Below are 19,799 nucleotides of genomic sequence, written 5' to 3'. Positions count from 1 at the left end.
TTCGGAGAAAAAATGGTACAAATGGTACCACTAAAATGCAAACATGTCTCTTGTGGTGTAGCCCTGAAGGGGATGCATGCTCTCTGTTCTTTAGGGGGGAAACATAAGGGGTTTGCAGTCATTCTCCAACAGTTGAACAGTATTTCAAACCCGCATGGTCTTCAGCTGAAATGCAAATGGCCACCCGGATAGGGGACAACTGTGCAGGTTAGTGGCCATTCCAGTTGTATAGTTGGGAAGTGATGGGTACCAATTCCATGTTCTAGAAATTGCTTCTTTTTTATGGCTGCCTACCACTGACTAGTCTCCTGGTGTGACGGCATTGAAGGATTGTTCAGCATCGTTTTTTCAGGACCAGAGGGGTACAAATACAGCATAAAGGCAGCCTTGGTCCATGCTAATCATGTGCCATCCAGAGTTTGCTAGCAGATCATTACATCTTTCTGGCTGATGTTCTCAGACTATTTGTGTTCAGGCCCCTATTTTGTTGTCCAGCATTTGGTCACACTGCTGAAACTGATAACATTATTAAATCTATGACATACAGATGCACCAGTCACCTCTTCTTCGCTTTGATGCTTTTAACTCCTAATTTGAACCTAACCTCTTTGGGCCCCTCATGTAGTGTTATAGCAGTGCCAGCAGTATGCACTCTGACTTCAGAAAAAGCATACTTGCAGGGTCTCGGACCTCCTTCTCTCACTAAATTACCTGACACGTGTCTTACTTTTTTTTTTGTTCTCACAAGGATGATCATATGGCTTAGCTTGGCTCTGTTCATCAAAGAGCATCTGTATATACTCAAAACTGCTTGTCAGAGGAGCAAGCCATGATGGTTTTTTTTTATTAATGTAACTTTTACCTTGGGGAAAAAAATGCTGTGCTCAAAATGTCCTGCTAACAGAGTTCATCAAAGACTGTCAGATTCTTCCTAACAAGTAAACATTTTTACTTATTATTTTAAATTCTCTATACAAAATCATGCAGCTGTCCAGCGTGTTTTATATGTTACATGTTTGTTTATCTGTATACTGATGTTTGTGCTAAAACCACACCTGAATGGGTGGGTCACCTTTAAGTTAACTTTAGTATGTTATAGAAAGGCTAATTCTATGTTCCAGTTGACCTTTAAGGCTACAAATTTATTGTTATTAACATAGTAACATAATATATTAGGTTGAAAAAAGACACACGTCCATCAAGTTCAACCTTTTAACATTTTTTTAACCTGCCTAACTGCCAGTTGATCCAGAGGAAGGCAAAAAACCCATCTGAAGCCTCTCCAATTTGCTTCAGAGGGGAGAAAAATTCCTTCCTGACTCCAACTAGTCCTAGTCGGACTAGTCCCTGGATTAACTTGTACTATGAGCTATCTCCCATAACCCTGTATTCCCTCACTTGCTAAAAAGCCATCCAACCCCTTCTTAAAGCTATCTAATGTATCAGCCTGTACAACTGATTCAGGGAGAGAATTCCATATCTTCACAGCTCTCACTGTAAAAAACCCCTTCCGAATATTTAGGCGGAATCTCTTTTCTTCTAATCGGAATGGGTGACCTTGTGTCAGCTGGAAAGACCTACTGGTAAATAAAGCATTAGAGAGATTATTATATGATCCCCTTATATATTAATACATAGTTATCATATCACCCCTTAAGCGCCTCTTCTCCAGTGTGAACATCCACAATTTGGCCAATCTTTCCTCATAGCTAAGATTTTCAATACCTTTTACCAGCTTAGTTGCCCTTCTCTGTACCCTCTCTAATACAATAATGTCCTGTTTGAGTGATGGAGACCAAAACTGTATGGCATATTCTAGATGGGGCCTTACAAGTGCTCTATACAGTGGAAGATTGACCCCCTCCTCCCGTGACTCTATGCCCCTTTTAATACAGACCTTATTTGCCCTTGATGCTGCTGACTGCCATTGCTTGCTACAGCCAAGTTTATCATCTACAAGGACTCCAAGATCCTTTTCCATAATGGATTTGCCTAGTGCGGTCCCATTAAGGGTATAAGTGGCTTGGATATTTTTACATCCCAGGTGCATGACTTTATATTTATCAACATTGAATCTCATTTGCCACTTAGCTGCCCAGATTGCCAGTTTGTCAAGATCGTGTTACAAGGATACCACATCCTGGATGGAATTAATTGGGCTGGATAGTTTTGTGTCATCTGCAAACACTGATACATTACTTACCAATACAATCATTAATGAACAAGTTAGATAAAAGTGGGCCCAATACTGCTACTTTTTATTATTCCTCTTTCTATTCCAGCTCTCTCTTATTCATATTCCAGTGTCAAATTTCATGCATTCAAATAAATGCATGGTTGCTATGTCAATTTGGACCCTAGCAACTAGATTGATGAACTTGCTGAATAAAACGCTAAATAACTAATAAAATAAACAATTGCAGAATATTCCTCTCTACACCATGGATGGGACCTGTTATCCAAAATGCTGGGGGTTTTCGGATAAACGATCTTTCAGTAATTTGGATCTTCATCATGTAAACATGAAATAAAACCAATAGCCTGGTTTTGCTTCCAATAAGAATTAATTATATCTTAGTTGGGATTGAGTACAAGATACTGTTTTATTATTGCAGGGAATAATAAATCATTTTTTAAAAAAAAAATATTATTTTGATAAAATGGAGTCTATGGGAGAAGGCCTTTCTGTAATTTGGAGCTTTCTTGATAATGGGTTTCCAGATAACCGATCTCATACATGTACTAATTCAAAGGTGAAGAACCCCTTTAAATACATGGCCATGTTTCATGCCTGGGAGTGATAATGCTGTATTACAAATTGCTTTAAAAATTCAGATTTTCTAACCTGTGTGCTAACTCACAGCTGTATATTTTAGAAACCCCTAATGTTCCTTTTTTAATATTTCTAGCACATTCAGAAATCGACATCCCATTGTCTGCTAGAAACGTCAGAAGGTTGCTGAGTTTCCAGCGGTACCTGAAATCCTCTCGTTTCTTCCGTGGCGTCACTGCACAGAATTCCTTGCACATTTTAGATGATGATTATAACGGACAAGCCAAGGTTTGTAGATATCCTTCTGTTAACCCTAACAAATCTTCAGCATGATATCAAACAAGACCCCAGTGATCCTGGATGTTATTGATTTCGGCCCACCAGAGGGTCACAATCCGGAGGCTTTCAGTCATCTCGGATCATTTTGCCCGGTCATGTGCTTTCAGAAAGAGCCAGCACTTTAGGATGGAACTGCTTTCTGGCAGGCTCCTACTCAATGTAACTGAATGTGTTGCAGTGGGACTTGAATTTTACTATTGAGTGCTGTTCTTATATATACCAGACAGCTGTTATCTAGTTACCTTCCCATTGTTCTGGTACCCCTCTCCAGTGCGAGCACGATGGCACCGGGAAGCTGGGCTCCCCAGTGCTCCCCGGAAAGCTGCTGGACGGTATACTGCCCCTAATATTCTGCCGGCCTAGGCCTTTGTGGCCTCGCCACAAATCTGGGCCTGCCTGTGGGTTTTTGAGCATAACACACAGACTGAACGTTGCATGGAAGAGTCTAATAGATCTGTAACCCAGGAATGTACATTCTACAAGATTATTCAGTGAAAGAGACTGCAGTTGTCAAATTGTCTCCTGCCCCCTCTGATGTTTGTCACTATTGTGTCATAAAATGCCTTGTGATGTCAGGGAGAGGCTGAATTATTAAAGGAACAGTAACACCAACAAATAAAAGTGTTTTAAAGGAAATTGTGGTGTACTGTTGATGTTTAATGGCTGCATGAACCTGCTAATAAAGCACTGTTATACTCGACTCATCCTCGGCTACTAAAGCACAACAGAAATACAATATAATGTAGTGTTGGCCTGCACTGGCAAAACTGGTGTGTTTGCTTCAGAAACAGTATTATTGTTTATCTAAGATGGAGATGTGTTGACCACAGAGGTAGAGAGTGCCCTGACCAGACATCTAATTCAGATTAAAGGGATTTAGCAGAATGGATGACAGTATGTGCATAAGGTTCATGTAAAGAGGTACCAATAACTCGAACCTGACACACTGAAAGGTGCATGTAGGTAACAATGTAATTGGTGGGGATGTCCTAATATGGCAAGTGTGAAACACTTTTCTTATGTGTTTTGGCCCATACAGAATAAGTTGTTGAATTCTACTTTGTGTATATTCTTAGACATATAATGTGCCTTACAGCATGTTGTCACTGACGTTCTTCAGTTAATCATTATACCAAAATGGGTGTTTGTTCAATGTATAAACAAAATATAAATAGGCTTAAATATCAATTCCTTTGTTCCACTTCCTAACCGGGTTTTTCCCGACCGGCACCCATCCGAACCAAACTTCCCTCTATAGACCTGCGCGCCCCGCTGATGATGTCACAAAAGGGGCTGAGCAGGCACGCGGCTATAAACCAGAAAGGGGGGTGCGGGGTCAGCCCGAATCCGACTGACCCGCGGGTATCGGCCCAGCCCACACATCACTACTCCTAATGTGTTCCATGCCATCTGCATATTTGCCAGAATCTCACAGAATGTATTTATATTTTGTATGTGATAACCTTTAAATGTCATGGTCTAACATTTTTCTCTTTTTGTTTTCAGTGTATGTTGGAAAAAGTTGGCAGTTGGAGTTTTGATATATTTCTTTTTGACAGATTAACAAATGGTAAGTTTGTATCTGTTTTCTTATATGTTATTATTATTCTGTTTTAATAAACTATATAGCTTTAACATTTTGCTTCCAAGCAAATGGACTTCTGCTTGAATAGATACGGTCACCTGTGGCCCTCTGTGGGCTAAGCAAAATCATTTATAAATACAATGACTTATTTGTTGGAGGTTAAAGGAGAAGGAAAGCTACCAAAGCAGATTATTGCCAATAGATTAGCCACAGTAGTGCAAGCTATAACACTATTTATTTATTCTGCAGAATACAGAGTAAACCGCTCTAGAAGCTCTCTCTTATTGGTTTAGGTTAGCAGCTGCCATATTAGCTTGTTGTGACATCTCTTCCTGCCTGAATCGCTCCCTGCTCACTCATAGCTCTGGCCTCAAATTACAGCAGGGAGGGGAGGAGGGAAGGGGGAGAGAGGAGCAAACTGAGCATGCTCACGCCCAGGGCAAGGAAGTTTAAGCTGAAAACAGGAAGTCTGATGCAGAAGCCCATGAGTACACAATAGAAGGAAAGAAATTCTGTGTTTCTTTTGACAGAGGACATAACTTTGAGGGTTTACTGGTGTATTTATATAGACCTTTTTGATAAAGCTTACTTAGTTTTAGCCTTTCCTTCTCCTTTAAACCATCTCTTAATTTTTTCTGTTCCTTTTTTTCCTAGGAAATAGCCTTGTTACCTTAACGTTTCATCTCTTGAGCCAACATGGTCTGATCGAGCACTTCCACTTGGACATGGTGATATTAAGGAGATTTTTAGGTAAGCCGGGATATGTAGTGCAATCGAAAAAGTAATCATCCCAGGAATCCTGCTGACAGCGTTTTTTGGGCTTTTTTCCAGTAATTTGATCACAAGGCAAGGCCTGTGCAGACATACTGTCTATGGATTGCATCGCTTCATGGTTTAATATGGCCCTTGGCTGATAGGATTTCCCTGCCTGCCCAGCTGATATAAGAATACCCAAGTTTCAGACTTTAAGGCATCTGATGTAAATAACACACAGATTTAATTAGCTTTTCCAGTCCACTCACACTCATTGCTGGCATGTTTATATAGTGAATAAAGAACCCCCTATTGTAAAATATAAGGATATTATAAGTCACCTAGGAGTTCCGTGACCAAATAAAAGTTGCAAATAAATAATAATGTTGGTCCGAAGCATGGAAATGTCTACTTCATTAATAATCTTATTTTAAATCAGCCATGATATATATATATATATATAATAAAGGAAAAATGTACCCTCAGTTGTAAAAATTAATAGGATATTAGATGAGGAGTTCTATGACCTTACAAAGTAATTTCCTCATTTTATACATTTGTTTTAATAATAGGTTTCATTGAGTTATGTGACACAATGATATCACTAAGAAACAATTATAACTGCTAACATCACTAAGCACTTTTTAATAATGCTATAATTTACAGGATGTTCATGGCTGTTATGTATTATAAATCAGCTGCATTTCTCTTCATAGAGATGTTAAAGGTAAAGTTAAATGAATCCTTTTTTGTTATTGCACTTTAATCGATGGGAAAAGTGTATTTTTTCCCCCTCCATGCTTCATATTTTTTTTCCTTTGTCTTGTCCAGTTATGGTTCAAGAGGATTACCACAGTCAGAATCCATATCACAATGCAGTCCATGCTGCTGATGTGACTCAGGCCATGTACTGTTTTTTAAAAGAACCTAAGGTAAGGCACACACAAATTAGTTTTATGCCCTTATTTTACTATTAATGCATACCTCCCAACTGTCCCGATTTTGACAGCTCAGCCCGCAGTCTCCGGTTTCTTACGGAAATGTCTCATTGATCTCTTGCACTGACTCGAGAAAAAGATACGTTTCTGAAACCTAATTAAAATAAGAGCCTTTTTGGCAAAAAGCCCTGAACAGCCAGCAGCCGCACTTTTGGTACATTTTTAACAATTTAAGATAAGCAAAGAAACAATTGTAACAATTTAAGATAAGCAGGTCCCTTGGGAGAACTGAGACTAGCAGCTTAAAGGGCAATTCACTTTCATTAGCAAAACTGTTATAACACATAAAACATTGCACTAAAACTCAGAGAAATGTGTTCAGACTTTCATAACCCGTCACATTTTGTAAAATGAACATGGTAATTAGGGTGTGTGACTATTAAATGGGAGTGGACAAAGATTTTCGCACAAGTCTTTGTCCCTCTTTTAGTTTTTCAAATGCAGGGAGCTATGTTATTGCACTTCTAATTACTGCTGGGTAGCTGGTACACTTCCCTTTTGCAAGTAGAAAACATTTTTCAAAGTGTAAATAAACCATTTTCTTCCTGAATTGCTGCACATCACTAAACATCTCGTATTCTGCTGAACCACGCAGAGTGCCAGGTCCCACAAATGTGTTTTGTTTGGAGAGAATCAGAAATGGAATGTTCTTTGTATACAAAAAGCGCAATTCATATTAGGGTTGTAGTGCCACCATTAGTTCACTAGAGTTTATCACTTTGTGTCGGGTAATGAATACTTATATAAACATGCGCACACACACACACACATTACTAGCACAGCTGTATTATTTCGTTTTGGCAAACAGCTGGAGTACAACCAGTCTTTCTTACATTGTGCCCTTTAAAGGAGAAGGAAAGGTTAAAACTAAGTAAGCCTTATCAGAAAGGTCCATCTAAATATACCAGTAAACCCCCAAAGTAGTGCTGCTCTGAGTCCCCTGTCAAAAGAAACTGCATTTCTTTCCTTCTATTGTGTACACATGGGCTTCTGTATCAGACTTCCTGCCTTCAGCTTAAACCTCATTGCCCTGGGCAAGAGCATGCTCAGTTTGCTCCTCTTCCCCACCCCCTCCCTTCTCTACTGTAATCTGAGCCCAGAGCAGGGAGAGACTCAGGCAGGAAGTGATGTCACACCATGTTAATACTGCAGCTCCTATCCTAAACAAACAGAGACTTTCTAGAGCTTTTTACTCAGGTATGGTAAAACATTCGACAGAATAAATATAGCATTCTAGATTGCACTATTGCAGCTAACCTATTGGCAATAAAATGCCTCCGTAGCTTTCCTTCTCCTTTAAATAAGTTTTAACTTAGCTTTGAGAGAGTCCAAAATTGCCGTAACACGACAATTAGTTACTGTGATGGCAGCCAATAAATCACTTTATGCAGTCGCAAGAACTGATCATTGTGCTGCAGAAATATTGGACTTTCTTATGGCTTTTTTTTATTAATCTTTGGCAGGCGGGTCTATAGATTGTTTAGCACCTGAAAATGTACTGTGGGAACAGACCGAGCACCTGCTAAGCAATAAATGAAGGGTCCTATCATAACCTGCTCCTCAATCCACTGACATTTTAAAGAAGCTGCTGCCCTTGCACTGAGTTTATTACATTTTGGCTAATGATATTGTATAGGAAATGTCCTGATGCACTTACCATGCCTTTGTTCTTTTTTCAGCTTGCCAAGTCTTTTACTCCATGGGATATCCTGCTGGGTTTGATTGCAGCTGCAACACATGATTTGGATCATCCCGGTGTAAACCAGTCTTTTCTAATAAAAACAAACCACTACTTAGCAACTTTATACAAGGTATATATAGGGCACCACAGGCAAAGAAATGTAACCTGTATCCCATGAGCTAAAAAGTATTGCATATGTATATTTATCACCAGATCTGTGTGTTTTAGGGCTCTTACTGACGAGCGGTTGTAGCTGCGCTCCCCTGCGTTCCGTTTTTCTGCGTTCAGCCGCAGGGGAGCGCAGGAATATACGCATTACGTTTTTTCCAATGGGGCTGTACTCACATAGGCGCGTGTAGGCGCCGAACGCAGGAAAAATGCAGCATGTTGCGTCTCAACCTACGTTCGGCACCTACACGCACCTGTGTAAGTTCAGCCCCATTGGAAAAAACGTAATGCGTCTATTACTGCGCTCCCCTGCGGCTGAACGCAGGGGAGCGCAGCTACAACCGCTCGTCAGTAAGAGCCCTAAAACACACAGATCTGGTGATAAATATACAATAAATATACATATGCAATATGCAGATATATAATGTGAGGTAGAAGGAAACCTCACACTCTAGTCACACGCTTACAAAACTATCCCCAGGCAAGAGGATACCCTTGTTTCATATATAAAGTTGTGGTGCGCCTTTAAGTTAACTCTTAATATGTTATAGAACATTCTTTGAAGCAGGCACTCAAATGAAGGCAATCTTCCACCAGGTTATTAAATAAAGTAAAGTTATTTATTGTGTCCACAGCCTTACGCGTTTCGTGTTACAATCACTTAGTCATAGGCTAACTTATGACTAAGTGTTTGTTCCATGAAAATTGTAAGACTGTGGACGCAAGAAATTACTTTATTTAATAACCTGGTGGAAGATTGCCTTCGTTTGAGTGCTGGCTTCAAAGAATTTTCCGTTTGTCCGCTCCCCGTGCTGAGGGTTCAGGGGGGTGCACCTGGACCACTTCCTCTATGTGGTGAGTATCCATCCTAGTATTTGGAGACCCCTCTTCAATATTTATATGTTCTAGAACAGCCTATTCTTGATAACTTTTCAATTGTTTTTTAATTATTTTGCCTTCCTCCACTGGACTCTTTCCAGTATTCAAACTGGGGTCACTGACACCGTTAGTCAAAAATTATTGCTTTTTTTGAGGCTACAATGTTATCACTACCATTTATTATTTATCTTTCTGTAGCCTCTATTATTCACATTCCAGTTTCTTATTCAAACCACAGCCTGGTTGCTATGGTAATTTGGACTCTAGCTACAAGATAGCTGCTCAAATTCCAAACTGGAGTGATGCTGAACAAAAAACTAAATATTTTAAAACCCAAAAATAATAACAAAGTAAGATCAATTGCAAGTTGTCTCAGTACAGCAACACGTGACAACAGTATAGTCTCAGACTGGCATGTCTCTCAGCACATCTTGCTATTTGCCACTCATTATCTCTACTCTGCTTTCCTTTCAGAATACCTCAGTATTAGAGAACCACCACTGGAGATCAGCAGTGGGTCTGTTGCGTGAATCGGGTTTGTTTGCACACATGACCTTAGAGGAGAGGTAAGAGCCGATGGAAGGTGACAACATGCATGCTAAATCCAAGCCAACAATTTTGCTACAGGTATGGGATCCATTATCCGGAAACCCATTCTCCAGCAAATTCCCGAATTACGGAAAGGCTGTCTCCCACAGAGTCCGTTATAATCCAAATGATTTCTTTTTCCTCTGTAATAATAAAACAGTATCTTGTACTTGATCCCAACTAAGATATAATTAATAAGGATGCACCGAATCCAGGATTGGGTTCGGGATTCGGGACTTTTCAGCAGGATTCAGATTCGCAGAATCCTTGTGCCTGGCCGAACCGAACCAAATCCTAATTTGCATATGCAAATTAGTGGCAAGGAGGGAAATCACATGACTTTTCTTTCCCACCCCTAATTTGCATTTGCAAATGCAAATTAGGATTTGGTTCAGTATTTGGCCGAATCTTTCATGAAGGATTCAGGAATTTGGCCGAATCCCAAATAGTGGATTCTGGGCATCGCTAATAATTATTGAAAGCAGAACCCGCCTATTGGTTTTATTTAATATTTACATGATTTTCTTGTAGACTTAAGGTATGAAAATCCAAATTAGGGAAAAACCCCAGGTCCCAAGAATTCTGGATAATAGGTCCCATACCTTTTTATGTTATATTAAAGGAGCTCTGGAGCTTTCGTACTGGTATAGGTAAAACTAACCACCAATAAGAGGTTATTCTTTGTTCAATTGACAGTTGGCTGCTGCTTTGCTGCATGTTGCAATTTAGTATCTATGTTAATAAATGTTAAATACATGTGCCCAGGATCTTCAGAACAGATTTCCCTTTAAAACTGAATAGCCCCAAATACTCCTATTTCATAATGGCTGCTGTGTGCCATGGGTGGAAGACTTTACTCTGGTCAGGCTGTGGAATTCACCCTTTGTGACATTAACCACAGGCTGGTGGTACCTGGAGCCTTGATAACTGTATATTTCCTGAGTCTACAGAACACCACAACACATTATGGGTTATGTAATAAAAGGCATTAAGGGGCAAATTCACTAACCTCTGAAAATTCACCAGCGACAGCTTCTCTCACCCTGAAAAGTTGCCAGTGTTTTTTGTGACTTATAAAAATTTTCAACTCCTATCTACTCTATCGCACTTCGCCTGCTCTGAGGTGGCAAAAGCAAGTCTGGCGCAAGAGTTAACGTTCAGTAAAATCCGCATCTTACTGAATTAGCGTAGTTACGTCCATTTGCCAGAGCGAAAATTTGCCTGGCGTTAGAGTGCAAAGTAGCGCTTGAGTCTATCTCCTTCGCTAGTGAAGTTATGCCATCACCCGTTAGTAGCGCCCGGCGAAGTAACGAAATGACGTCACGCTGGCAAATTTTTGCTAACGTTAGTCACTTTGCCCTTTAGTAAATTTGCCCCTAAGTTTGCCCAGGAGCAGTAACCTATAGCAACCAATCAGCAGGTAGCATTTACTGGTCACCTGTTTAAAAGCAAGCATCTTATTGGTTGCTATGGGTTACTGCACCTGGGCAAACGTAGTGCCTTTTATAACATATGGGGGATTGTATCCTTTTGAAGTGAATGGAAGTTTCATGGAAACATTGAGATGCAGGATTTTATAGTGATTAGCCTTGAAGAAGACACAGTATTGAATAGGATATGAGTGGTAGCTCTTTATAGATGGCTGCGGGACAGAATCTGTGGAGCTTTCAGTCATGGTGTGAATAACCACACAAACAGTATTGACTTTGACCTGTCTGTGACATTCTTTCCTAGGCAACATATGGAAAGCCAGCTGGGCTCCATCATTCTTGCTACAGATATCAGTCGGCAAAATGAATACCTGTCCCAGTTTAGAACTCACCTGGATAGAGGAGACTTATGCCTAGACAATGCCAGTGACAGACTCTTTATCCTGCAGGTATGTCTGATTCCATTAAACTGTTGAGAAATGCAGTTTGTAATAATCCCACATACAGCATTGCATGTCCTCTATACACTTCGGGGCAGATTTATTAAGGGTCGAATAGTAAATTTGAATTAGAATTTTCAATTCAAAATTCAAAATTCACACATTCGAATTTTAATCCTTCAATTTGAATGTGAGATTTATCAATCCTCGCAGAATTTGGAGAAGAAGCAGGACTCAAACGGATCCACAGGACCAGTGAAAATTAGTTAAAAAATATCTTTTATTTATACAAAGTTAAAAATGTATATTTGCATCTCCATTTTAACTGGTCCTGTGGATCCGTTTGAGTGCTGGTCGGCCCTGCTTCTTCTTCAAATCCTGTGCTGTACCTCTCCCAAAAACTGGGGGTATGGGGCTGGTGCACCTGGACCGCATTTACTATTTGGTGAGTCATTTACAATATATTCTGGGGCACTACTGCAAGTTTTTTTCAAAGGGAAAACTTGATTAGAACGCGGTTACAGCAAATGCAGAACAACCCAGTACACCATTCTTGCCTTCTTCTCCTTCACCTCCTGATCCCACAGATGGCTCTGAAGTGTGCTGATATATGTAATCCCTGCCGTACCTGGGAGCTGAGCAAGCAGTGGAGTGAAAAAGTCACAGATGAGTTCTTTTATCAAGGCAAGTAGTTGAAACCAAAACTGTGTGCATTTTATTTTGTTATTTTTGAGAGAGAGAGAGAGAGAGAGAGAGAGAGAGAGAGAGAGAGGCCATTACTAACCTATTCTACAGGATATCTGTAATTGAACACTATGCTGAGATCTGTGTTAAAAGTGATGCATAGTGCCATGCCTTGCACCAGGTGCTGTAGCATTTCCCCTACTGCCCTAGCAACTGCCAGCTTGCTTAAAGGAAAACTATACCCCCTCAAACAATGTAGGTCTCTATTAAAATATATATAAAACAGCTCATAAAACCCTGCTTCATGTAAATAACCCATTTTCATAATATACTGTTTTAGTAATATGTGCCATTGGGTAATCCTAAATAAAAAAAACTGCCATTTTAAAAAATAAAGGCCGCCCCCTGGAATCCTAGGATTCACGGTGAACACAAGCGAACCAAATATGTTAGGTCACATGAGCCAATTAACAGACAGAATTGTGTCTTTTGCTTCAGCACTTCCTGTTGCAGTATTTCTGGTCAGGTGATCTCTGAGGCAGCACACAGACCATCACGAAATGGGAGTTCAAGGCAAGAGATGTAAAAGGGCAAGATTTACTTAAATATATTTACCAGTTTGGTAAGATTCTTTAATATGCCACTTAAAGGGGAACTCCGGCTTCCAGACCAAAATGTGGTAAAGAGGCCCACATAACACAGAAACCCCTAATAAACCCATCACAGTTATTTGTTTCTTCAAAAAGTATGAATAAATGCTATTCTCTATGCTGCAATCCAGCTGTTTAACATTTGCATCATTTGAAATCCTGGCAGGGAAGGAGGGACTAAAACACTGATGTTACAAATTGTAACAACTTCACCACAGCTTACAGCCAGCATGCAGGAACTACATAACCCACAATGCATTGCACTGTGATGTTCCTTTCCTTATTGAAATCACATGTGCAGGGAATTTTGGGGTTTGGAGGATGCAGGCTGAGGACAGATGTACAGAGCGCATTTTAGGACATCCTCTGGAAAATTCCTGTCCTCCATGCGATGTCCTACGGCTTAGGAATGCCGCATCGGGTGCTTTTACCGCCACTTATCCTCCAAAAGTCACACCTCCGTCCTCTACCCTCCCTTCTCAGCTGTCGGTCATATGAACTCCGCCCTCAGCCTTCTGCCCTCAGTCCTCCGCCCTCAGTTCTCTGCCTTCTGCTCTCAGTTCTCTTCCTTCCGCTCTCACTCATCACTTTAGAAACGGACAAGACTGTTGGCTGAAAAGTGAGATCTGAGGGGGGAGTGCTGAAGAAAGAGGGTGGAGGGCTGAGCAGGGAGGGCGGAGGGTGGAAGGAAGAGGACTGAAAGGAAGAGGACTGAGGGCGGAAGGCTGAGGGCGGAGTTCGTATGACTGACGGCTCAGAAGCGAGGGTAGAGGACGGAGGTGTGATTGCAGATTTGGACGATGAGTGCGGGTAAAAGCAACTGATGCGCCATTCCGAAGGCATAGGACATTGCATGAAGGACATGTATTTCTCTGCAGGATGTCCTAAAATGGTTCCATGTAAGTGTGTGTATGTGGCTGAGGGTTATTTTCTATATGGTGTTGTGGAAATAGTGGCAGCATATCTGGCCACACTCAAGTACTAGTCATTTTGTAACATGTATTTATTCTTTTTAGGCGATGTTGAAAGGAAATATAAACTGGATGTCAGTCCACTGTGCGATCGGCATACATCAAATATAGCCAATATCCAGATTGGTAAGAGCTATATACTCTTCTGACTCTGAGCCATGAATGCAGTCACTAAAGTGTTTCTATGGTTCAGATGTTTCATTTGGGAATTGGGAAGGCTGAATACTAAGCTCACCAGCCCAATCCAGTTTTGCTTCTCTGCACACCTATCCCATACTTACATCAAGCACAATCATACACAGTCGGATATAGTAAGAGAAAGTAGCCCTTCTAATAAGACTTAGCAGTCCCTCTGAAGGTCTGTTACCAATATAAATGTGCCTGGTGTGCAGCCCCCTGCCTTTATATGGACACACAGCTCCTTGGGTGTAGCTGCTGCTTAGCATTTGCTGCAAGGTTCACGCTCAGGCTAAACAGAAACTGAAAGAGCAAGCCAAATACTTTATAAAGGTCACTGGACTCCAAGGTGACTTGTCCTATACTTCTATATTGCAGTACATGATTCATTAGGCACAGTGGAACATGGTAGATTCCCAGTGTTCTGACACGTGATTGGTCAATAGCTCTTGACCTGTGGGAGTGGGTGCAAGTGATTGCCAATGAGAGAACTGCTGATGTACATAATGTATGGCTGTAGGAATATGCTGCAGAAAACTGGGTATGGAAGGCTTAATAGAAGACTACAAATAGGGCTGAAGGACTGATGACCTTGTTGCCTTTAACCTTTTGAGTGGCATCTGCCATAGAGTTGACGATGCACGTGTGATCTATGCCACATGTAAAGGCAGTATGGTGCAGGCCCAGACTGGCAATCTGTGGGTTCTGGCAAATGCCAGAGGGGCTGCTGTAAGTTTCCATAGACAATCACTATATATTGGACTGGTGGGGGGCAGTTTGGGCTGCTGTGTGGCCTGTCTAGGCTGCTGTGTACTTGAAATGCCAGGGCTATTTTGAATCTCAGTCCAGACCTGGTGTGATGAGACCTAAGAGAAGCTGCATGGAATGGGTTAACCTGCCCAAAGCTTTCTTCCCTCCATTACAGCATAAAATGGATCACTGTTGACACCTTGTGGTTAATTTTGGTTATGGCTAAAATATTAGGTTTTGTAGTCCCTTTTTTTTGCTTGTTTTTTTCTGTTGGTGTTTTACAGGAATGCTGTCCTCTATTTCTGATAAAAGGTTATGCTGGCTGATGATGGGGGGGTGTTAGTGTAGCGCCACTAGGATTCACCATGGCCTGAAAGAGAGAAATCATACAAACATAGGCACTTCCTTGTACAGACAACAATATGCAGAGTATTGGGTGGAGCAGATATGTGGATCCACTAAAGGGGTTGATCGCATTTAAATTAACTTTTACTATGATGTACAGAGTGATATTCTGATTTGGCAATTGAAATTTGGTTTTAAGTTTTTTACTATTTGTGGTTTGACTTATTTAGCTTCTTAGTCAGCAGTTCTACAATTTTTGATTTTAGTAATCTGGTTGCTAGGGTCCAAATTACCCTAGCAACCATGAATTTATTTGAATAAGAGACTGGAATATGAAAGGTCTGAATAGAAAGGTGAGTAATAAAACATAGCAATGCCTTACAGAGTATTTGTTTTAAAATGGGGGTCAGACTGGGTGGGCCACCGGCTCTTGTGGGCCCTGCCGGCCCGATCCACACCCAGATCGGTGGCTTCTTACTGCTGCGACCTCCACTTCTCGGGCGGCCGCGGCAAAAACATTGATCGCACACACGCGGCACAGCACGTGATGCAGCAGGGGGGGGCCCTGGGGTCAGCAGTCCTAGGGGGCCCCGCAGTCCGACCCTGGGGTCAGTAACCCTTATTTGAAAGCCGGAAAGGGTCAGAAGAAGAAGGCAAATAATTCAAGATCTATAAAAAAGACAAAATGAAGCCCAATTGAAATTGAAATGTTGCTTTGAACTATCCATTCTATAACCTACTAAAATTGAACCGCCCCTTAAAAACTATTGTGTTTAATATGCTCAGCATTGTTGTCTTATCCCAACTGATGTTTTGGTCTTTTCAAATTGTTCTCCCTCCTTTCCAAAGGTTTCATCACATACCTGGTGGAGCCATTGTTCGTGGAGTGGGCTCGGTTCAGTAACACCAGGCTGTCCCAGACCATGCTGGGCCATGTAGGACTCAATAAAGCCAGCTGGAGAGGAATGCTGCAGGAGCGCTCGAGCAGCGAAGAGACCGACTGATCACTTTAATCTCAGGAAAGTGCACCATGAACCTGAACCTGGAATCAGCAACACTGGTTTCTCCCAGTGACTGCAAAAGCGGGGTCTTGGTGAGAGAAGAATTTCTCCTGGTTGCCAAGGTTTTTACATAGAAACGATGCCAGCATTATTTATTCCCCAAGTTTCCTTTAACATTCTCTGTTTTTTTTTTTGTTTTTTTTTTAAACCAAGACCTGACCCAGAGCAATATGCACATACCTCAGTTGGCTTTCCCTATGAAAGCTTGATTATGCAAAGCTGCGACTGACGACAACTGCAGGAAGCTCCTCCTTCTCTATGTGCCACAGGTTCCGTCTCCTTATTTTACTTGACTTTTTTTGTTGTTTTTTTTTTTTTTAATGAAATGTTAAAGGAAAAAAAAAAAAAAAAAAAAATAGACTTTTTGAATGACCGAATGGCATGGCTTGGCCAGAATTTCCCGACTGGTGTTGTACCTTCCACTTTGTGCTGGAACTGTGAAGTGCCCCCTACTTTGCTGCCTTGGCAAGAGATGCTGTTTACAATTACACTGAAAAACTTTCATGGAAACTTGCCTTGACGCACGGCTGTGACGGAACCACTGGAGTTTTCATTTTTGTAAAGTTATTTAAGAGAACAAACGTTGACTGAAAGGGGCGAGGTCACACTGGGCAGTTTTAAAAACACGCGGTCGAGCGTAAATACTTGCAAAATAAAGCGTTACTGAAAATAATGGAATACGCACAATAGCAATTCCCACTGGCTGCTTGCGAGTCAACATCCGCCACAAGACGCCAGTATTTTCGTTTTCAGCAGAAACGCCAATATGCCAAGGAAACGCCATATTATTGAACTCTATGGGATCCGCAGGTTTGGAAATACACTTCTGCATATTTTCAATATGGCGGCCAAACTCTTACGAGAGATACGTATTTACGGCGTTGTCTGCTGGTGACGTAATTACGCTGCGCGTCGACGATCAGCCCGGGCTACATTTTGCACGAAAATTGTTTTTCCGTTGGCTTTTTTTCCCACAAACGTTTAATAAAATACTTCCGAGCGGAATTGTGGGGAACCAGGAAAGACCAGAAATGCATGTTGGGAAAAGAAAACTATAGGCTGAAAAACGCACATTATCATGCGCCTGTGATTAGGGATGGGCGAATTTGACCCGTTTCGATTCGGCAAAAACTCGCCAACGCCCATTGGGCGTCATTTCAAGTCTATGGGCGTCATTTCCGTGTGTGAAAATTCCCTACCTGTGATTTCATTGACATATTTATGCTCGACCACACGTATTTAAAAACACCCCGTGTGACTCGCCCTAAATCTTCCTCCCACTTTTTGCCCCAGCAGTTTTAATCCCCACCGTCCATTATTTAATATATTTCTGCTTCTACGCAGCCCGCTTTTAGTTCAGAGGTGGGAGGGAAATGCAACCCTGTTATTTTTCATGTTAATTCGAAGGCATCGCTTTACAGAACTGCAGTGAATGCGTTGCATGCAGTTTCTTTTTTCACTACTGAACACTTGACCTGCACGGAAATAGGTGGAGTTAACCCTTTGAGAGCCAGCAGGGCAGCAAGCTGCCCCTCCCCCCACTCTGGCACTTAAAGGTTAGTGTAATCACCACAATCAGCTCAGGGTATTTGCCAATTTGGAAAAAAGTGGGAAGGGAAGCGTCATTCAGACAAGGGTACAAATTCCTCTTTTGCTGCAGTGTGTATGGGCCTGTTTGAGTGGAGCAGGGGTCGGCGTTTGAATGTGAGTGGGCGTGTGCATGTGAGTGGGCGTGTGCATCTATCATCCATTCAGCAGCCCCATCTAGAGGATGGTCGGCTTGTAACAAATTGCTACAAATGCCTTAATCTATGCACAAAGCTAAGTGACCAAATTAACCCCCCCCCTTTTGACGAAGTACATTTTTGGTTTTCTTTGTTTTTGTTCTCCCCCCCTCCTTTTTAGTCATTCTTTAGTGGAGTATTCGATATGTGGGATTTCGTTGTTTTTAGGACCAGTCGTGGGGCTCCTTTTAAAATGAAAACATTCCATTCTTTTGTCATTTTGTTTTGTCTGGTGAGCACAACTGTTCTCTTGATCAGAAACTGGTGCTTTTTTTTTTTTTTTTAGTATTTTCTTCGGTATTGATGTTAAACGACTGTTTATTATCTGTTTACAGTTTGTCGCAACAGAGCTTTTTTTGGGAGACGGCTTCAGCGTAAAGCTATTTGTACGAGGCTTTGCCATACTCATTTTTTAATACGTGCCTGTTGCTCTTCAACTTTGATGAATAAAAAAAACAAAAAAAAAACTCGTTTTACAGTATTATTCTTGTATTTGCATCATCTTTGTGTTCTGCAATGTGAGCTGGAGTAGTGAGTGTCCATAGATAAGGTAAGGGCCCTTGTCCTGGCCTATTTTAATCCCGTTTGGCTTTTCATGGTTCACAAATGTCTGTTTCCCAAACAAAAATGTGGCCACTACCCACGTTCAATGTCACACCCCTGCCCCCACATGGCACAATCCTGCCCCCGATAGATCACTTCACCAGCAGGGATTTATTTTTGTCAGAGCTTCGTTTTCCATAGACTTGTGTCTTATATGGAAACAAAATGCTGGAGGTTGTTGTGGATCAGTCCCGCTTAAAGGACCAGTAACATAAAACATTTTGAAAAAAATTTTTTGTGTCTACATAACGAAAAAAAAACCCACCAAGACACATTTAACTTTAAATTCGCAAAGTCATTAGAGTCTTGCGCTCCTCTTCAGAAACGGCGACAGGGCGACGATCCATTGTGCGGAGCTCGATTTCTCCTCTCTGCCTTCTATAGGAAATAGCCAGAGAGGATAAATCACGCGCGCACAATGGATCGTCGCCCTCACGCCGTTTCTAAAGAGGAGTGCAAGCGGTGAATCTGTAAGTTATTTCTTAACAAAGACTTTGCAAATTTAAAGCTAAATGTGTCTTGGTGTTTTTTTTCCCGTTAAATAAAAACAAATATTTTTTTTTAAATTTTTTGTTACTGGTCCTTTAAAGGAACAGTAATGTCAAAAAATGAAATCGGTTAAAATTAATAAAAAGATAATGGTGTTGCCCTGCACTGGGAAACTGTTGTTTGCTTCAGAAATACTATTATAGTTTATATAAATAAGCTGCTGAGTAGCAATGGGGGAAGCCATTCAAAGGAGAAAAGGCTCAGGTTACACAGCAGATAAGCTCTGTAGAACATAATGGTGTTATCTGTTATCCACTATTTAACCTGTGCCATATAGACTTTTTTCAATTTCCTCCATTGCTACACAGCAGCTTGTTTATATGAACTATAGTAGTGTTTCTGAAGCAAACACAACAGTTTTATCCAGTGCAGGGCAGCACTACATGATATTTTCATTACTTTAAACCTCTTAATTTTTTGGTGTTACTTTTCCTTTAAGTTAATTGGAATCACATTGGCAGAGGTGCAGGATATGAGGCCATGTCCAGTGATTCTTATTAATTAATTAATTGCGATGGGGGGTGATCAAAGAACCTCTCCAGAGTTTAGTTTAGGTGATCACTAGGGATGCACCAAGTTTGGATTTGACCA

The 19,799-nt window shown here is 41.1% G+C and overlaps 1 protein-coding gene across 3 annotated transcripts in view; it reads left to right on the top strand.

Moving 5' to 3' along the window:
- pde7a.S (phosphodiesterase 7A S homeolog) overlaps window positions 1-18,308 on the top strand; it is a 67,707-nt gene extending 49,399 nt beyond the window's left edge. For all 3 annotated transcript variants that reach the window (XM_018223760.2, XM_041567908.1, XM_041567909.1), the window contains exons 4-13: window positions 2,910-3,061; window positions 4,619-4,682; window positions 5,352-5,447; window positions 6,282-6,382; window positions 8,128-8,259; window positions 9,651-9,742; window positions 11,499-11,643; window positions 12,222-12,318; window positions 13,985-14,065; window positions 16,061-18,308. In XM_018223760.2, coding sequence (XP_018079249.1) covers window positions 2,910-3,061; window positions 4,619-4,682; window positions 5,352-5,447; window positions 6,282-6,382; window positions 8,128-8,259; window positions 9,651-9,742; window positions 11,499-11,643; window positions 12,222-12,318; window positions 13,985-14,065; window positions 16,061-16,215 — 1,115 coding nt within the window. In that variant the 3' untranslated portion in view covers window positions 16,216-18,308. The remainder of the gene's footprint in view (window positions 1-2,909; window positions 3,062-4,618; window positions 4,683-5,351; window positions 5,448-6,281; window positions 6,383-8,127; window positions 8,260-9,650; window positions 9,743-11,498; window positions 11,644-12,221; window positions 12,319-13,984; window positions 14,066-16,060) is intronic.
- The last annotated feature ends 1,491 nt before the right edge of the window (window positions 18,309-19,799 follow it).

This window comes from Xenopus laevis, chromosome 6S (assembly GCF_017654675.1).
Source record: "Xenopus laevis strain J_2021 chromosome 6S, Xenopus_laevis_v10.1, whole genome shotgun sequence".
NCBI classification, from domain to species: domain Eukaryota; kingdom Metazoa; phylum Chordata; class Amphibia; order Anura; family Pipidae; genus Xenopus; species Xenopus laevis.
Note: the sequence above shows the minus strand (reverse complement) of the source record. Positions and strands in the feature narration are given on the sequence as shown.